This window comes from Myotis lucifugus, unplaced genomic scaffold, assembly GCF_000147115.1.
Source record: "Myotis lucifugus unplaced genomic scaffold, Myoluc2.0 scaffold_44, whole genome shotgun sequence".
NCBI classification, from domain to species: domain Eukaryota; kingdom Metazoa; phylum Chordata; class Mammalia; order Chiroptera; family Vespertilionidae; genus Myotis; species Myotis lucifugus.
The window spans coordinates 4,635,604-4,655,892 of NW_005871092.1; the positions used below are offsets into that span (position 1 = coordinate 4,635,604).

A 20,289-nucleotide genomic window follows, 5' to 3' on the forward strand; every position below is an offset into this window, starting at 1 on the left:
CACAGCCCTCTAGCTTGGGCTATAGGGCAGAGGGAGACCATGGAAACATTTCAGTGGTTCTCAACTTGGGATGGTACTGCTCCCAAACGAGGTATTGGAAACGGTTTGATTATAAGGGTGACTGGGGTGGGGGGTGGGGGGTGCCTGCTGGTATTTCCTGTCTGGAGGCCCGGGCTCCTAGAAGTCTTTCACCCGCCCCACCACAGAGAGGACCAGACCCTCACCCGCCCCACCACAGAGAGGACCAGGCCTCTAGTCCAGTGATGGCGAACCTATGACACGCGTGTCAGAGGTGACATGCGAACTCATTTTTTTGGTTGATTTTTCTTTGTTAAAAGCATTTAAATATATAAAATAAATATCAAAAATATAAGTCTTTGTTTTACTATGGTTGCAGATATCAAAAAATTTCTATATGTGACACGGCACCAGAGTTAAGTTAGGGTTTTTCAAAATGCTAACACGCCGAGCTCAAAAGGTTCGCCATCACTGCTCTAGTCGATAGATAAAACCTGGAGGTCCTTGGAGCAAAGGCATTTGATGCAAGGTCTTGGGGCAAGTGACCAGCACCAGCAACCGGGCTTCCTGCGCACAGGATGCTGCTAGGTAAACACTCTGAAGAGGAATCTCTCCATCCTCAGCTTGGGAGAATGACTGTGTACTTGGGCAGGTGACTCGTGGGTTAGTATCTTCCAGCTTTAGGTGGAACTGACTTGGGTTTTCATTCTCGAGACGGTTGTGTCTTTGAGGAACCCACGGAGAAGCGAGTGGGTGGCTTTGGCCCTCTTCTGTCACATGGGGTTTGAGCGAACCCTTCCTTCTTTCTGGACTGCCCTTTGCTGTCCTTTCTGTTGAAATCTTTTCGGTGTGGCTGGCCCCGTTCTCTTTCTCAGAAATGCCACCTTCTTCTTGGCATTCCCCGGGCATGATTTCCCGGGTCTCGGCCACCGCGTCCCCCGTTCTCTCTTGGCTTGTGGAGGAGTTGGCTCCCTCCTGCATAAGCCCCCTGAGGGCGGCATGTTTGTCTCTGTGATGCACCAAGCAAGCTCTGATTGGTGTTCACTGAGTTCCATTTCCTGTAGGATTAGTATTAAAACTAGCCTTTTTTCTTTTTGCTAAAGGTTTCTGAAAAGATCAAGATGGCTCCTTATATATCCTCCAACATAACCCTTGCCTTAATCAATTGGCCTTTGGAGGCGCGAAGGCCGGTATCGGTGTCCTTATTAAAATTGGAGCAGTGTCTAAGTTCTGTTTGGTGGCCTGAAGTTTTCCTGAGTGAAACTGCTGTAATGTCACCAACAAAAGTCAAATGCCCGGACGTGCTTGTGCTAAAAGTCTCAGTGACCAGACAGGCCACCTTACCTCAGTTTCCCTATCTGCCCAGTGGGGAGTTGGATCGGTTGATGGTGTACGTCCCCCTGAAAGCTGGCCATGTCACTTTGGATAGAAGCAGCTCCCCTCCCTTGCACTGTGTATTCATTTTCTACCTCAGACAAGGGTGGAGATAGACATATTGGCTTCTGTCTTTATCTTGCTCTCCGTGGTAAACCTGTATGCATTTAAGAATTCCTCCAGCCTTTTGAGTTGAAGGTATAAGTTGTATTGTGCCGTGTTTGTGCATGTTTTACCAAAAAATACAGGATGTCCCCCCAAAATGTATACACAGTTTGAGTGATTATGAAGTCAGTGTTTATTAACATACAGTTCATTTTCAAAATTAAGTGAGTTATCAGTGTGTATCCACTTTTTGGGGAACACCCTACATTTTTGTTCTGGAGGAGGAATTCCCTCCTCACCTTCCTTGAGTAACATCCAGCAGGGGACAGTTCCACCCGTATCCTCAGCTTCTTCCACGCGAGGGAGGAGGGCGTTTTAGAAATGTGTTCCTGAAAGAGAACATTCAGAGTTGATGGTCTCTTGGGACACTGGCTGGAGACTCCACTTGCTTTCCTCCACCGGGAGATCTCTGTGTCTCTTCCCGCCCTCCGTCTCGCCCTCCCCACCGCTCCTTCTAAGTGAGGTGTAGTGTTGATGAGGTCATTTTGTCTGAAGCTACCAATAATATTGATGTTGTATACATGTACCTATTGAACATGAACTCTAAGGAAGAACCTGTGGGTGTTGGATGGTTTTTCTCTCGTTGATGTTGTTATTCACACGCTCTTAAGTTTTTCAGTTTCTGATCCATGTGTCATGAACCCCAAGAGTTATCTCTCAGGGCAGCTGTTTTGCATTTCTCTGCTATGTTTATTTTCTTTTTTTCCATTTATGTATGTATGTATGTATTTATTTATTTAATCTTTATTGTTGAAAGTATTACATATGTCCCCCTCTTTCCCCCTCTTTCCCCCTCCAGCCCCCCTGACCCCCTCCCTAGACCCTCACCCCCCTCCCCACCCCCTCACTGTCTGCATCCATGGGTTATGCATATAGGCACACAAGGTCTTTGGTTGACTACCTTGCTGTATTCACTTTCCATGTTCGTTTTGTTTGCTCCCCAGTATCTGCAGATGAAATGGCCGCTGCTCGATGTCCAGGCAGGCACGCTCCAGAGCAGACAAGCCCTCAAGGATGCACGCTCTCCGTCGCCGGCGCACATTGTTGTGAGTGACCTGACAGAGGCAATCGCTTCCTTTATTGGGGGGAAGATGAAGAACATGCTCTTTGGTTGATAACAGGCCTTGTGTGTCAGTCTTTCTTTAAAAATATTTTGTTTGGCATATTCTTGGATATGGTGTATGTCTAGAAGGTACCTGTTTTCTTCTATTGGACCTTAGCGATTATTACCTACCCGGAAAACTTCCCACCTGTCCTTTCTCCTAGCATGGGGTAGAGCCGAGCTTCGTGGGCTCCAGTTAGTAGCACAATCATCGTGGTGTAGGGCAGACTGGAAACGGTATCAAGGCAGTTTTAAAGACTGTAGTACTCCAAATCTTTCCTGAAAAAGTCGTTTAGGGGAGGTGAGTGGCAGAGGAGGGAATTAGAAATTAGACTTTTTCCAGCCCCCTACCCCCCAATTTATCTTAATTGTTGGAAAGAAACACTCTACACTAACATCAGAAAAATGTCTTCTGGGATGATTGATTGAACTTAGAAATGAACTTAGAAAGGCTTAAATTAAATTTAATCTGTACATCCATGGCTTTGAAAGCACAGGGTTTAATTAATACAGGAGCCATTTGTTTGTAGTACTAAGAGACTACACCATACCGTGTGTGTCTACATATATTTTTAATGCACTTTCTAAGGATTTTGTAGGCTCGGAAAGTGGAATTTATAAATTAACCTCTTGAGAAGATAGCTCAGCCATATTAGGATATCCTCTCTTTTTAGATTTATGTCATGAGCTGGACTTTATACTTTTGAAATAATGAATGGAAGACACTTTTATAACAATTTCATGACAGGTAGAATTATGCAAAGCACGGAATAATTCATTTATTTTTTATTTAAGTATCACAAAATGTTACCCATTAATATATTTTGCCTCCGTGTTACTTGTAATTTCTAAAAATGGCAAAATGATTTTTCTCAAGTAGAAAGATCTCGGATGCATTGTGTCAAAATTCAGGTCAACTGCCTCCTTATTTTGTAGCTTGCTGTAATTGAGAATATATTATTTAACGAATTTGCCTCTGTTATAGGAATATCAAATATATATGTGGATGTATGTGTATATCTATCAGAAAATAATTTATTTCCATAAAGCCACATCTTGGGTCATTGTTTGTGAAAATGTCTTAGGAATTTTTGTGATCAATAAGGCATGTAGAAAAGATTGACATTCTCCAGGAACTTCCTCCTTCCTCTAACCCCACAATAAAATGGATGCTCCTAATTACACATGCTCTTACGATGCCAAGATTTCAGGGCTGGAAGTGACCTTAGCGCTCAGGTAGGCCCAACCTGCTCTCAGAAAAGGAAACAGGCCCAGAGATGCCTTAAGTGACTTGCCCAATGTCACACGCTGTGCTAGTGGCCAGAGCGAGGACTGGACCCGCTCTCTGCTCCCTTCCCGGGGCCTTGTGGAAAGTCCCCTCCTAAGGGAGAGATGTTAACTTCCCATGGCTGGTTCTGTTTTGCTCCCTCTCCATCAGGTCATCATCAGGGACGGTGTCATTGGTGTAAAGAAGTGGTTGGCTCAGGGTTCCGACGCAGCTTTCTCCTAGGAAACAGGGTGCCATGTCAAATCGTGTGGTAACAACGCCCCAAAATTTTACAGAAGTGTGATTGTCCGAGTCCTCGAGGGGATATGAGGAAGCCCACCCATTCCACGTTTCCTGCCACCCCGAATTTCCCAGCATGGGTCTAGGCTTTGCCATTTATTTCTCTGCTTTTGGAAATGCTGGGTGTGGGACTCGCCCACATTTTTTTTTTTTTTTTATGTACAAAGATAGGATATTATCTTTAAAATCCCTTGGAGGACTCTTCTCTCTTTGAATGTGGAGAGAAGCTGTAATTCTTATAAGTGGTTCAGAGTGGACACAGCACCTCATAGGTATGTCCGGGAGGTCCACGGGCCACGCTGGTGAGCAGGAGTGGGGTTTTGGCCATTGGGAGAGGGGCAGGTGACTGTCCTCTCTAACACCTGCCTCCTAAACCCCATAAGAACAGATGCCACCAGTCGGCCTTGAGCACCTTATATTTTCATTTGCAGAATGAAATACACTGAGCAGTGATTAAACCTTATTTTTTTCTGGAGCCCCTGTGGGTTTTGGTGAGGCATGCAGCCAGAGGAGTTAGGGTTTTTGTTTTTTCCCTCTGCTGTTTAGTCAAAAGCATGTTTACCATGGCAACCACTTGGGAGAACACCACCCTTGAGATGGAGACCCTTGTCCAAAGGGGCCCCAGGTGGCAGCTGTAACAGTAGCTCTTGTGCTTTCTGCTCCGTTCCTGGGGACCTGCCCTGGGGAAGGGCCCTGGTGTGGGCGGTTTGGGTGGGTGGTGGAGGGGTGGGCTCTGGGAGCTGGAGAGAGGAGAAAAGCCATAGCTTGGACAATAGGAAACCAAACTTGTGAAATACTTAATGCTGGTGGCAGCTGACTGGTGTCTTTGGTTATATGAGTCAGCCCTGTAATTGTGCATTTCTGCAATCTTCACCTGACACTAAGGGGAAAGGAGGAGGGGTGTTGGGCCCTGGGGGTGGGAAGGGGGGAGGGGGTATTAGTAGAGGGAGATGGAAAGTAGGTGGAACAAGGCTGGAGATGGTTGACCACGTACAGTTTTGGGGACTGAGGAGTCATACACCTTGGGACTACATTTCTCATTGCATTTTCATTGGACATAGAGTGATGTGCCGACTGGAACTGGCCTGGCAGGTACAGGATGCCTGTATGGATAAAGGGGTCCCTCTGCATTATGGCTGATGTGTCATTTGGTTCAACGCTGGCCAGAGACTGTGGTCCATGTGGAGATGCACTGATGAATGGCCAGTTTTCACCCAGACACTGGGCTCTTCCTCACATTTTAGTTTTCATTTTTTTAAAGGAAATGTTGTCACATCACAGCGTTTCATAAGACGTGTTTCAAAATAGTTGTCCAAGGATTGCTTTCTAATTTCTGTGAAATTGGAAGTTATTGTGATTTCTGGGCTAAGCAGTTTCATAACGATTTCTAATGTTTTCTTTTGAAAGTAGAGAAGTGTTCAGTGTTTGTTAGTAATCACTGGAGACTATCACTGTCGCAGTCTGCTAAGAAAGTAACTTTTCCCCGGTCCATATTTGGGGCAGAATTCTCACATGGGAGCCAAAAGCATTTTGTCTGAATATTTTAGTCGGACTGGATTTTTTTTCCTGTGGTATGTGGATTACCACATTACAAAATATTGATGTATAGAATAAACATTCTCAACAAGTGGAGTTCAATTGATTAAATAGTATTTAAATTTAGAAGCAAGCCCTATGAACTTTAGTTCCTGTAATGGCTACACCATCTTGTTTGTTATAATTTATCCTTCAAGGATGATGTTTTGGATTGGGGGGGGCGGGGGCTAGCCAAAAAATAGGAATTTACACACAAACCCATCTCTCCTCCATTTTCCCTTTTACCCACCCCCCACCCCCCATCCGCCATTCATCTATTTCCTAAAAGTCTCCAAGACACCATCCATAAGGGCCGGGTTCTCCTCCCCTCCCAGCCTCCCGTCCTGTTTTCTCATTCACAGAAGTAGCTCATGTTTCCTTCCCTGTGGTGTTTTTCAATTTATATTTAAAATTGTTTTGTCCACAGTGAGTGCCAGGCAGCTGGTTTGTGTAAGCGGTTGAGCCTGAGTCTTGGCCGGGCTGCCTCCAGGGCCGGTAAACAGAGGGGTTCGAGGCTGCTCCCTGGACGCCACCCCCGGTGTCTTTGTACCAAGGCTTTCATTTCACTTCCTTTGTGCCCGGCAGAAAAAGAATCTGTACCCCAAATGGTGGTGTTTTGGTACAGCGTGTACCTTACAAAACGGCGAAAGGCTTCAGAAGTTCCCACCACGTTGTCTTGGGGGTTTCCTTTTGAAGCCGAGGTGGAGTCTACCTTAGGGTACATTTCTCAGCGGCTCTTGGTCTCGGGTGTTTTGCGGGGTGATGAGCACCGAGGTGTGGGGTGAGAAAGCCGTCTGAGCCCCAAGGAGCAAAGCCCTCCAGACTGTGCCGTGAACTTCTTGTTGTTGTTCTTGGGTAAACGCTGAAAGCGAGCGGAAAACTCTGATGGGTTATGGCGTGATGGTCAGAACTTCAGACGAGCCCCCGCTGTCTGCGCGGAGCATTTTCAAGTCAGCTCGGGGGGCATGGCGGGCCTTCTGCTGCTGGTTTCTGAAGAGTTCAGGGCGTGGGGAGGCTTACTCCTAGTTAACAACAGAAGCGACCCTGAGAGCATCCTCTTCGCTATCCAGTACATGCGGGTGTGTTGAGGGCTGCTCTTCTGCCGGATGCTGTTGGCAGGGGCTGTGCCAGGAAGCCCTGTTGCTAGCTGAGGCCCAGCAAGACCCTAGTAACCCCTACCTGCCAGGTGGGAGTCATTGTTCCAGGTGCCCTGGGGAGTCCCGGGTGCGAGCGGGTCTGACCAGGGAGAAGGGACTCAGACTGAGAAATTGGTGAGGAGTACAGGCTGGGAAGGCCCTCTGGGGAAATGGCATTTAAAATGACATTTGAAGGCTTCCGTGGAGTTGGCCAGGCGAAGGTCTGAGAGAAGGCGTGGAAAGTGGCAGAACATTCCAGGCAGAAGGAAAATACATGGACAAAGGCCTCAGGAGGAAAAAAACACACAGAACAAAACTTGGCTGTGAGAGAAGCAGGAAGCCAGCTACAGTGGCCGGTCTTGAGGGCGCAGGGAGAGTGGCCTGGGGGGGTTCTGGTGGGGTCTTGGTGTTTAACCCACCATTGTGGGGCATCGTTGGGGGGTTTGGCTTGTGTGAAGCTGATGGCAGCAGGGATGGTGAAAGCAGACAGATCTGGAGGGGACATCCACAGAATTTGCTGATGGCTTAGATATTGGTGTTGAGGGAGAAAGAAGAGTCAGAGGTGGCTGGAGAATGTCATTCACTGAATGGGGAGTATTGGAGGGGAGCAGGTTCGCAGTGGGAGAGGTTTTTATAAAACTTTTTATTCATTCCAGCTTTATTGATATGTAATTGACATATAACATTGTATAAGTGTAAGGTATGCAGTGTGTTGATTTGATACACGTAGGTATTGTAAAATGATTGCATCATAGTGTCAGCTAAAGCCCCCGTCAGGCCTACATAGTTACCATTCTTTTTGGTGGTGAGAACATTTAAGATCTGCTTTCTTAGCACCTTTCAAGTATATCCTTATAGCCACCATGCTATACATTAGATCTCCAGAACTTAACTCATGCTTTAGCTGGAAATTTATACCCTCTGGTCAACATCTCCCTATTTTCCCCAACTCCCAGCCCCTGGTAACCAGCAGTCTACTCCCTATTTCTGTGAGTTTAGCTCTTTCAGATTCTACATATAAGTAATATCGCTATTTGTCTTTCTCTGCCTGACTTATTTCACTTAGCACAATGCCTTTAAGGTGCATTCATGTCACATGGCAGGATTTCTTTCTCGTGGTTGAATATGAATAATAGTCTGTTGTGTACATATAAACACACACCACATTTTCTTCATCTGTTTATCTGTTGATGGACACTTAGGCTGTTTCCATGTCTTGGCTGTTGTGGATAATGCTGCAGTTACATGGCAGTTCAGCTAACTCTTTGAGATCCTGTTTTCATTTCCTTTGGATATATACCCAGACGTAGGTTTGCTGGATCGTATGGTAGTTCTATTTTTAAGTTTTTGAAGAACCTCTATATTGTCCATAGTGGCTGCACCAGTTTACACTCCCCTCAGTGGTGCAAAGGGTTCCCTTTTTTCCACATCCTGTGTTGGTGCGTTATCTCTTGTATTTTGATGATAGCCCTTCTAACAGGTGGGAGGTATTAATTCATTGTGGTTTTGATTTGCATTCCCCCGATGATTAGTGATGCTGAGTACCATTCCATCGACCTGTTGGTACATTTCATGTACCTTCTTTGGAAAAATGTGTATTCTGTTTTAAGAGCTGTCCTTTTGAGAGATTGAGATACTGGGTTTCATGAGTCCCCGAAGCAATAGGGCAATAGGTGGCGTCAGTGATGGATGATAATAACCACAATAGCAAATAAGCCTGTAGCACGTCCTGTGTGCCAGGCTTGGTTCTCGGTGCTTTATAGGTGCTCATTATCCCCACTTTACAGAGGGGGAACTCGGCACCGGGAGGTGATTTGTCCAGTTGTGGGAGACAGGATGTGACAGAAGGCAGCCTGGCCCAGGGCATGCCAGCTCTTAACCCCCTGCCCCCCAAAGACAAGTAAACGGGCCCCGTGTGGCATGCTGAGGGCTGTGGGGGGCGCCCCCGCCCCCGCTGGCCACGGTGGCAGAGCTCAGACACCTGCTGGCCTCGCTGGAGAGGGAGGCACGAGGTTGCTCGGGGATTTGGTCTCTGGTGTGGCTACTGCAGAGGACGGAGGACACACTGTAGGAAGGGAGGGACAGGTGAATGTGGGGGATGTGGCCGTGGGGACCGGCGCCCATTTCCTAAACGCTTTTCCCTGTGCGTTCTCTTCACTCTCTCCTCTGTGTGTACACTTTCCCCTGGTTTGTCCCCCTCCTTCCCCCATTTAGCGATGACTCAACCAGACTTTCTAGAATACTTGGCATGTATTTCCCAGCAGCGGCTGAGTCAGAACTTTCCCATTTCACAGACAGAACCATGGTAAGGGTGGTGAGTACTTTCTCTAAGGGTATAAACAAGCCGGCGAGCACCACACAGCTGTTGTTTTTATAAGGAGACCTGTGCGTCTCGAACACTCAGAAGCCGGCGACCAGGTGGTCCCTTTTCAGGGGGAAGTAGGGGTTAGGATCAAGGTTGCTCTGAAGGGAGAGAGAGCAGTGAACCCCAAGATGTACGAGTCTATCGTTAAAAGCCCGAGTGTCCTTCTCTGCTTCCAGAAAGTACGGTGAGGAATCCTGACGTTCTTGAGGTTTGGGTCCGTGGTGTGGCGTCCGACCACCATGGCGATGGAGGACACGCTACCAAGAAAGATTGTGTAAACGCGGTTCTGTCGCTTCAGATGAGAATCACAAGGAGTTTCGCAACCGTGAGATCACAAGTCAGTCACCCACCGCCGTCCTTCCTGCTGTTTAAGCCCCTGCTCAGAAGTCGTGGGTGGTCCACACAGACTGTTCCTGAATAGAGAGATACATGCTCATGTCTTCCATGTCCTTTGGTGTAATATGGGCTCTAGGGACGTCCCGCCTTTCTACTGCGATGAGATCCCTCTCTTTGAAACACGCACCCCTTGATCTGTTTTACTCTCTGTTCCGCTCATGCCTCCCATGCACCCCTCTTGAATTTTGAAGGCGAGACTCCCTCCCTCATTGATGAGTCGTCGCTTAACAGTCATCCCCAATTGTCATGCGTATCTTCAGTGACTGATCTGAAACTGTTGAAGGGTGCGAATTGCTCATTTCCGATTGCAAATCCTACCTCTAAATTAAGTGAAATTCCCTTTTAAATGTAGCTTTCCTCATGCGTAACATGTATGTTCGTTGTGGGCAGTTTGGGAACTGGGCCATAATTTTGCCGTTCAGAAATCACTTGGTATGTTGGGTATATTTTCTTTAGACTTGTCCCTCTCGTGTACTAATATTTATATTTGTTTTTAACATCTTTGAGCTCATCGTCGCGCTCAGTATTTCCAGCCCTGTATTTATTTAGAATGAAAAGTGATGCCGTGAATAAGCACCTCTCCCATGTCGTTAAAATTCTTAAGGGTTTTTGACCACATAACAGCCATAGTATTACTCCCCGGTTTGCTTACCCCATGCCCTGTTGTTGGGCGTTTAGAGTGACTCCTTTTGTTTCTGCCATTCTAACGAATCCTGTGATGAACCTCTCTGTGGCCCCCTCCCCTTTAAGTATTTTCTTAGAATAGATTCCTAGGAAGGAAAGCAAGAGGACAACACTTACACAAATGTCCTGATTTAGAGCCACAAAGGATCATCCCGCAAGGTCTCCATTTCTATAACTGTCCGGAGTGTCAGAGTTAGACTTACCACGATGGGAGTGACTTTCGTGTGTCTGGGAAGTTAAACTCCACCGAGCTGCAGAGAGGAGACCCGAGTATCCCACCATCTAAAGCAGCGGTTCTCAACCTGTGGGTCGAGACCCCTTTGGGGGTCGAACGACCCTTTCACAGGGGTCACCTAAGATCATCGGAAAACACATATATAGTTACATATTGTTTTTGTGATTAGTCACTATGCTTTAATTATGTTCTATTTGTAACAATGAAATTGGGGGTCACCACAACATGAGGAACTGCATTAAAGGGTCGCGGCATTAGGAAGGTTGAGAACCACTGAAACATCCCCAGGCCGTTCACCTTCAAAACACACAACCCAAAGGATTGCTCGTAAATGATTAGTAGGTTTTAAAGTCAGCTGATGTTCTTGTGATTTTTTTCAGAATTACATGTATTCTTTTTAGACGCCTCACAGAGTAATTCTCCTCAATACATGCAGCACAGAGGAAGGCGGCTGTAGAATTCTTGGTGAATACTTTTATAACCTCAACTAATTGTAGGGTGTCTTTAGTTTTAATATCCCTTCCTTTAATGGCCTATTATTGCCCAGATGTTATTTCTTTGGTGCTGCATGTGACCTTGCTCAGGAATATGACTCGGTGATGTTTTTGGGAAAACCTACCTAGTTTTCAAACATGCCAATTGTCGCTGTGTTTAAGATCAACCCACAGAAAGCGTGGGCAGGCGGGCAGCCTCCAGTGGGTCTTGATTATTTCTCAGCGCTGTGTCTTGTGCTTGGGAAAAAGTCTGGCACTCTGGGCCAACGTTTCCTGACAGTTGTCTCACCTAATGTTGGTGGGTTACTGGAAAAACCCTAAAATCGGGTTGGGGAAGCACTGGGTCATGTGGACAGTTGGTTTCTTTAGGGCAAGACCTTTCTTTTTGAGACATTTTAAATATATTTTTATTGATTTCAGAGAGGAAGGGAGAGGGAGAGAGAGATAGAAACATCAATGATCAGCTGCCTTCTGCACACCCCCTACTGGGAATCGAGCCCATAACCCCTGCATGTGCCCTTGACCGGAATCGAACCCGGGACCCTTCAGTCCACAGGCCGATGCTCTATCCACTGAGCCAAACCAGCCAGTGCAGGGCAACTTCTTGATTCCTCTGGGTGACGGCACCTTTATAAGGAGGCTTCCTAGAGTGAGCGAGCGAGCGAGGAGCTCTTCTCCAGCCTCCCAGGGACAAGATTGGAACAAACTTTGGAAAATTGTTTTAGTTTCAGCACCTGCTCTGTTTACCAAGCATGGGAGCCTGTTTTAAATTAACATGGATCGACTTAGAGCTCAACTCATGGTTTTGCCCATGTTTATTTTTCCAGTAAATAAAACAGAAGTGTGCCTTTGGCAGCCATCCTGTCCTGCTGTCGTTTCTGTCTTGCTGATTAACTCTGCGTATGGGGCTTGTCTCTCCAACCAGACTGCCCATTTCTCCAAGCCAAGGGGCCCCATGGTTTATGTCTTCGCATGTGGCTTCCTCCCTACCTATTGTGGTGCTTTGCTAATTAAGCAGAAAACCAGTTTCTGGTGAGGGACTGGAGTTGATTAGTCTGGCCTGAGTGTGTTTCATTGTTACCTTCGCTTGCTCAGAATCGTCCCGGTGAGCCAGTGAGCACAGGGCTGGCCCACAGCTCTGCTTTCCCCGTGAGGTGGTAGCATGCTTTGGGGAAACATAATTTCGGGTTATGACACCGTGCAAGGCTTGCCAGTAACTTGATAACCCACCCTCATGCATTCCATGTCGGAGAGGAGCGCCTCTAATCGCCACAGTGGCGTTGACGTGGAACGTGGTTCGCTAGCATTTATCTGATGTCTTATACCAGAGGGTCAGGCTCGTAGGATGTCTGTTGCTTTACAATCTTCGTTTAAACTGACCGTTTCTTGGGGATCCTGGGATGGGGTGACTGAGCTTTTTAAGAGACTGGCCAGTTGGGAAATCAGCCCTGGATTATTTATTATGGGAAGTGGGTATATTTCAGGAAGTGTTTTGGTGATTGGTTTGTTCACGTCTTGTGGTTCAGATTTTCACTCCTTTGAGTAAATTAATACGATGGGGACGCCTGAATTTCAGAATTGTCCCTGGGACTACGCTGGGATCTGAAGGGAGGGAGCCTAGAGGATCTGGCTAGGAAAGTTTGTTGTTATGTCATTTTGGATATTAGGATGTGAAAATACAGTGAGTTAACTGCTTGCCCGGGATCCCACGTGTAGGAATGCATCTTCAGGCCATTATTCAGGTCTGTGCTCCAGCCCCATGCTTTCCCCGCAGAGTCCACTTTGTGTTGGAAACCAAATAGATATAACATGTCCAGGTTCAAAATTGCTATTTCCACCCCTTCCCCTAAACCTGTTACCCCAGAGCTGAACCTGACAGAAAGGTGAACGCCGTTCACTGTGGCACAGGCCCGAAATCTTGCATCACCTTAACTCCTCTTTCTCTCACCCCCACATGCAGTCCATCAGCCTCACGTGTCCTATTAGCTCTGCCTTCCCAGTGTTTGTGGAATCTGACCACTTTCCACCCGCTCCATGATTACCTCTGGAGTCCAGTCTACTCTCACCTCTCACTTGGATGTTGCCCGAGTGTCTCCACAGGTCTCCACACCTCCCACCCTTGTAACTTCCCATCTTCCATCCTTGGTCCCTAAGTTTATTCCCACACTTGACATGGCCTTTTAAATCCTTAGCCAGATCATATCACATTCCTCTACTGAAACTCTGCAGGATAGATTTTGTCTTTTTTTGTTGTTGTTAATCGTCCCCCGAGGATATTTTTCCATTGATTTTTAGAGAGAGTGGAAGGGAGGGAGAGACACACAGAGAGAAACATCAACATGAGAGTCACGTTGATTGGTTGCCTCCCACACAGGCCCTGACCAGGGCTAGGGATTGAGCCTGCAACCGAGGTACCTGCCCTTGACCGTATTTGAACCCGGGACCCTTCAGTCCACGCGCTGACGCTTTAACCACTGAGCAAAACCAGCTAGGGCTAGATTTTGTCTTTTGAAAGAGACCCAGAGAGCACTTGGCCCTGTCACCTCATTGAAAGGTGTGACTTTGAGATTTGAAGATACATTGTGTTGGCTGGAGGAGGGAGGGGCAGGGCGCAACAGGAGAACACGTCAGCTGAGCGAGCCCTGGTCCATCAGTCCTTTGCTAGTGCAGCAGCGTGTGGCAGATGTCTTGGTCACCCCCCCAGTGGGACCCAGATGAATCCGAGCCCCGCCCATCCCCGAAAGCGTGCTGTCTGTCCAGCCGTGGCTTGTCTGCAATGAGAAGCTCGTGAAGAACTCTGAGCAGCGTGATGCAATCTGTTTTCCAGCCAGAGCCTGCATCGCGGGTAGGTCCGGGCAGTGATTAAGTGCACCACTCAGGCTGTGGAATAGCCTTGAATGCGTTGGGTCACCATGTGTCCAAGTGCAGTGGACCAAAGGCCTCTTGTTCGTCCTGCTCCCAGGGCACGAGCTGCCTGTCTCCCTCCCTGGGACACTGTCTGTGTTGCTCAGGTGCTGGGGTAAAGAAACTAGCAAGGGTTTCAAAAGGCTGAAGAAGGCCGGGCCCATGTGCTCCGTGGTTGAGCGTCGACCCATGAACCAAGAAGTCACCAGTTTGATTCTTGTTAGGGCACATTCCTGGGTTGTGCGCTCAGTCCCCAGTAGGGGGTGTGTAGGAGGCAGCCTATCGATGTTTCTATTTCTTTATCCCTTTCTCTTCTTCTCTCTCTAAAATCAATAAAATAAAATATTTTTTAAAAAATGCTGAAGAAGGAGGGAAGGAAAGCCCATACTACAAAGCTTAGGACTAGACCATCCCAGGACTCCCAGAGGCCAAGTCAGGTGCAGAGGGTCCTGTTATCAAGACCCGTCTTTGGACCCCCACCTCTCACTCTTCCTTCTAATGCTCCTGAATTTAGGCCTGACTCAGGGACACACGTCGGATTCTAAGAGAAGTGTTTGTTTCCCAACCCTTTCAGACTCAAGGAAGAAGCCAACCTTGATGGGTGGAGGTAGAACATAAAATCTAATAAAAGTGTCTCAGTAACAGAAGGGGAGCAGGGCTGGGCAGAAGGGCTCCCTGGGCTAACCTTCAGGATGATTCAGTTGAAACTCAGGAAAAAAACATCTTTTTGGAAAGAGGTAGCAGCCCCCTTCCGCCAAAGCCTATAAATGAAGGAATGTCTGGAACCCATAATTGCCACGACCAAGGCAAGACATTGTCAGAGATCGAATTAGTAAGTTTGACTGATAGAAACCATTTCCATTTTTAGAATCTAGTCAGGCATTTTCCCCTCAAGCCCCTTCCCACCCCCCTCCCACAAAGCACTTATTGGTATCTTTCTCATGCTTTCCTCTTAAATTACCAGGTTGTTTTCAGGTATTGAGAATCAACACCCACATGCTGACCTCCCAGTACATACAAGAAACCAAATGTTCAAGAGTAGAGCGCCAAAGAAGACATTTATCTCTACATCATTTCCCCCTGCTCATAGCATTCTTCTCCCCCTCCTAACTATGGGGAACTACCTTTGCCCTATTCTCCTGGTCCTGGGAGGCATGTGATTGGGCAAGGGGCAGGCATGTGATTTACGCAAAGATACTTACCCATCTTCACCAGGAAGAGAAGATCTAAATCTGTGGCTCCTTGCAGCTACTCTGACACACATACAAGCATGCAGGCGCGTGTCCCGCGGCATGGAGGGCGCACATTTGCAGATGAAGGCGTGTGTGGGAGGAGTGTCTGGATGACACCATTTAATTCTGTGTAGCCAGCCTCGCATTCCTGGACCGTCCAATTAGGAAGCCCGCTAGTTGGAGGTGGTTTTCTGTCACTTCAACCAAGAACTGTTTTCTATGTCTTAATCAAAAAGTTGTTCTTCTGAATTAAAAAGGTTGGACTGTGAACTGATTCTTCTTCTACGATGTCACTAGGGACCCACGTGAGCAGAACACACTTGCCCTTCTAGACAAATGGGTTGATTTGTGCCGATCTGAGAGTTGCTTTCAGAGGGGGACACACTGTGCCCACTCTTCTCCTACCAACAACTTTTAGAGAGAGGTTTGTGTGGAAAAACAAGCAGTTTCCACGGTTTCCTCCTGTGGTCACAGGGAATTTTGAAAATGAACTTTAGGTATTTTCATGAAATTCCTGTTTTCATATTTTTCATTTCTTTGAGTTTTCTCTTCTGGCTGCTACTTAACATCCCCATCTTTGCCCTAAAGCTCTCTTCTTACTATGCCTTACGGCTATTCAGAAACAACTAGTTAATTGATGGTATGAAGTCCTGTCCTTTTTCTTGAAAAATGTGATGATAACCTACATAAAAAGGAGGTGCCATTGCAACCCCAGTGATCCCTCCTTGTTAACACATTGTAGGAGTGTTGCTTTCTTATCACGGACAGTTGGTGGCAAAGTGAGCATACGGGTGTTTATTTCTGTTTGATTTATTGATTATTACAACTTTAGTATTTGAAGTTACTTTCCATTTTCCTTTACCATGGAAAGAGCCTGCAACTCCAAACAACAACTACCGTTCCAGGGTCTTGGAACAGAGTGCAGTGTTTGCACCCAGAATGTAGGCTGGGGAGATCTGCCTGGAGCATTGTGTTAAGAGAGATTAGCGCCCAAGGGAAAGAATGCATACATTGATGGATTAATATCGGCCAAACAGGAAGGAGGATGGAGGAAGGCCAAGGAGGTATGCTCTCACCAAAAAGGATTTATTCCAGAAAAAGAAAGGATTGCAGCCTTGGCATCCACGTGGCAAAGACAGAGGAAGAAGCTTGCAGAGGGCAAGAGGAAGGTAAGGGGAGGACTGTTACAACCATAGAGCTCTGCAGTGACCAGAGAGTCCTTCCCGTAGGCCTCTTGCAATGACATAGGATGTGAGAGCTCCCCCTACAGGCCCTCTTGATTCCTGTCTAGGTTAAGACCCCTGTCATAAATTTTAAGACACATCACACCAGTCATTTGTGCTTTAGGCAATCAACTTTTTGGGAAAGTGTCCCCAAGTCGAGACTCCCTACTGGATCTATCATCACCCAGTCAGATGTCCAGTCAGATGGCACAGTGAAGAAATTCTTACTGACATGCCACTTAAAAACACGTTCCAAATGAAGTGGTAGGAAAGGAACATTTGTCATCAGAAACAGGAATGAGAATGTGCCCAAGAAAATGAGCCCAGGCGTAGGATCTGGGCTGTGGCTTAGCCGTCTTGATTTATTCCACTTAGTTCTTCCCACGGATGGGATGTCTCCTTGCAGTCCACAATCCATAGGTCCTACAGGACGTGACAGGGACCCGGCGTGACGTGCAGATTCAACCTACTTTTTGTGCTTCACACCTGTGAATGTCTGCAGTGTACACAGTCATGTTTCTGACGGTTACTAAAAAATAAGACTTCGGGAATGGTCTTCTCATTTCCTTCCACTCTATCATTCCAAGGTGCATGATAAAAAAGATGTGTCCAAAGAGGGTGATCATTTTAATACCCTCTACACATTTAATTTGGAATGCTTAGGCCTTTTTTTTTTTTTTTTTAAAAACAACAACAAATCAACTCCTGATTTACCCGGTCTGTTTTAGGCACATACCTGTGATGACTCTTGTCCTGATTTATTTTCCGCACTGTGAGTCCAGGCCTGATGTGAGACATAAGCACAGCTCTCGTGCCAACAGCCTTGTGGTTAAGTTTTAGAACATGATTTGAAAAATATAACCCGTTGAGAGGACATAACGGTGAGCTAGTGCGTGTTTGGACATCTGTGTGGAGTAAGTGAGTGGGCAGAGAGGGTGTTTGTCAAGGAGAGGGAGGGCGGGCCACTGGCGTGGGGAAATGGGCTGGGGTGGCAGGGGTGGCCAGCGCCGCATACAGAGGCCAGCAGGGCTGGGTTTGGCCAAGTGTTCCGGTGTCTGGATGCCGATGTGAATTTCCTCCAAAGGTTTTCAAAGTTGGCAACGGGGAATCAGCTGGATACGCAGCCAAGGGTGGGGATTGTTGGTATCCTGTTGGGCCCAGGGTGTGATACCAGAGGTCAGAACAGAAGCCAGGGGAAGGAGCTGGGGGAACTTTCTGTCATGCGCCCTCCTGGAGCCTCAGTTCCAACAGGATTACAGATTTGGACCAGTGCCTTGTTCTTTCGCGATAGCTCTCCTAGTCCGGATTTTTCTTTAATCTCAGACTGAATCCTGGACTTGGCATGTTGAAAGGGAACTCCAGAGTTCTCTTGATTTGATATACAGCCCTCATTGTGATTGTTAAGAAAAATGGATGCATTGAGAAATGGAGAGATGTACTCAAAATCATAATACCAGAGGTTTACTGAGCATTCACTAGTTTCAGTAACTTTACTGCTCTACTAACTTACTAGTTTTACTAATTTACTGTTCTTAGTCATTTACGTGATTCAGTCCTCACAGACCCTTATGAATTAGCTCTTGGTACTGTCCCATTTTGCAGATGAGGAAACTGAGGCCTAGCTAAGGAGGGGAATGGTATGGCCAAGGTCACACAGGTGTAAGTGACAAGCTGGCATTCGAACGCAGGGGATGTGACTCCAGCACTGGAACTCTCACCTCTAGGTGTTCTATTGCTTCCATCAGGAACCAGGGACACAGCCAGGGTGGGGCAACTTCCCAGACACAAACCCAGGCTGGTGCCGGCCAGGCTTCCCCAGGAAACTCTCAGAGGCCTGTCACGCCTTTGTGATGCTGTTAGTTCCTGTTGAGAAAGTGAGGCTTTGTGGGTTTCTAGGAGGACAAGGTATGAACTCAAGGCCAAAGAAGGGAACCAACAGAAGAGATTGGATCAAGATGAGCCTTCCCTCCATCTCCGATTGTACCTCCCTTCACACAGCCTGGGCCTGTCTACGAACTGGAGGGGAAGTTCCAAATCTTTTTGTGAGTTACATTGGATGGAAGGTTTCTGTGAGTATTTTAGTGCCAGGCATAGTCACTCTATGTTTTGTACAAATTTGGATTTTTTAAGTATTGGAGTTTTCCAAGGTGGTTGGCAGTTCTCAAACTGAACATAGCGTCAGCTACAAAGGATAATAATATAACACACACTCCGGTACCTGCCACCTAATGTAACAATTACTCATTTTCTCTCTTGTGTTTCAAAGAACAAAACTTACTATGTTCCTTTCCCTAGTTCATGATTTTTTCCCTCCAGAGAGAACTGTTATAATACGGTGTCTCTCCAGTCCAGGTTTTTGTACTTTTTTCCACACGTAAATGGATCTATAATGCATTACAGTTAATGTCAGTGGTTTTTAAATTTCAAGTAAGCGGGTTTATATTTCATAATACTCTATAGCTTACCTCATTGAACATTGCACTTGAATTTTACCCATGTTGTACATTGAAATCTGGTTCGCCCATTTTAAATGCTGTGTATTATTCCATTGTATGGCTATACCACAGTTTCCCCATTTCTGTATTGATAGTTACTTAGGTTGCTTACAGTTTCATAGGATGACAAATAGTGCTACAATAACCATCTGTGGGTAGGCGTACGTAGGCACAGGCATGTGGATAACTTTCGTTGGGGTTTGTACTGTCTGGAGGAATTGGTAGGATATAAATTGCTGGCTTTCAACTGTAGTTCACAGGGCGTGGTCAAGCTCTCCAAAATGATTGGACCTGTTCGGAAGTGCATCACCAGGGCACTGCCACTTTCTTTATCCAAACTCTCGCCAACACTTGGTCCTGTCAGACTTTGAATTTTTGCCAGTCTGATGAGTGTGTAGTGACATGTTTTAATTTGCATTTTTAGTATTTCTCCTTCGAAGGTTGACAACCTCATTGTTTGTTTTTTGTCTCCTCTGTGGCTTGCCTGGTTTGATCCTCTGCTCATTTTAAAGAAGCAGATAGCTTTTTTCTTATTGATTTATAGGAGGTCTTTATATAATCTAGAGACTTGGTTATACTTTCTCCCAGTCTGTGATGTTTTAAAACTTTGCTCAGATGGGTTTTTAAATGATGAAGTTCTAAATCTCAATGCACTCAAATCCGCCAGTCTTCTCTCTGCATTCCTTTTGTATCTACTTTACGTGGCTCCATATTCTGCCAGCAGTTGGTGCAGGAGCTGTGATTTTGATTGGGCGTCTGCTATCTAAAAGCCACATCTAAGGAAATTACTTTTCTTTGGTAGGATTCTAAGCCAGAGGATTAACTTTAAACTAGAATGTACGTATGATTTTAACAACTTACTTGGAGCGAGGTGCAGAAACTGTGTACTGGCCCCGTCTGGAAAATACAGGCAGGCAGGGGCAGTGAATAACTCGGCCAGGTATTGATGAGGGGCTGGGTACCTGGCCCTGGGACAGAGAGAAGCTTTCTGCATTTTAATCTCATCCGTCTTCCCAACAGTCCCTCTTGAAGTGGGCGATTTTACCCCATTTTAAAGACAAGAAACCCAACGCTTAAAGAAGTTAATGTGCCATAGAGGCGAGTGCCAGAGCCAAGATTCAAATCCAGATCTCTGACCACAAAGCTCACGTGCTTAAATACAGCATCCCATCGTCTTTTTGACTTGGAATTTGTTTGAGTCCCAACATCTGTGTATGTTATTTTCAATTTAAAATGAATTGGAAAGAAAGAGGGGTAAGCGTGGAAGGCAGGAAGGAAAAGGGGCGGGACTTGAGATTCAATAACAAAAACTGAAAACCCATCA

At 46.4% G+C, this 20,289-nt stretch overlaps 1 protein-coding gene across 12 annotated transcripts in view; it reads left to right on the forward strand.

Annotated features, from left to right (window-relative positions):
• TCF7L2 (transcription factor 7 like 2) overlaps nt 1-20,289 on the forward strand; it is a 188,428-nt gene that overhangs the window by 65,129 nt on the left and 103,010 nt on the right. For all 12 annotated transcript variants that reach the window (XM_014455286.2, XM_014455291.2, XM_014455295.2 and 9 more), the window contains one exon: nt 2,502-2,603. In XM_014455286.2, the coding sequence (XP_014310772.1) occupies nt 2,502-2,603 (102 nt within the window). Of the gene's footprint in view, nt 1-2,501; nt 2,604-20,289 lie in introns of those variants that run through there.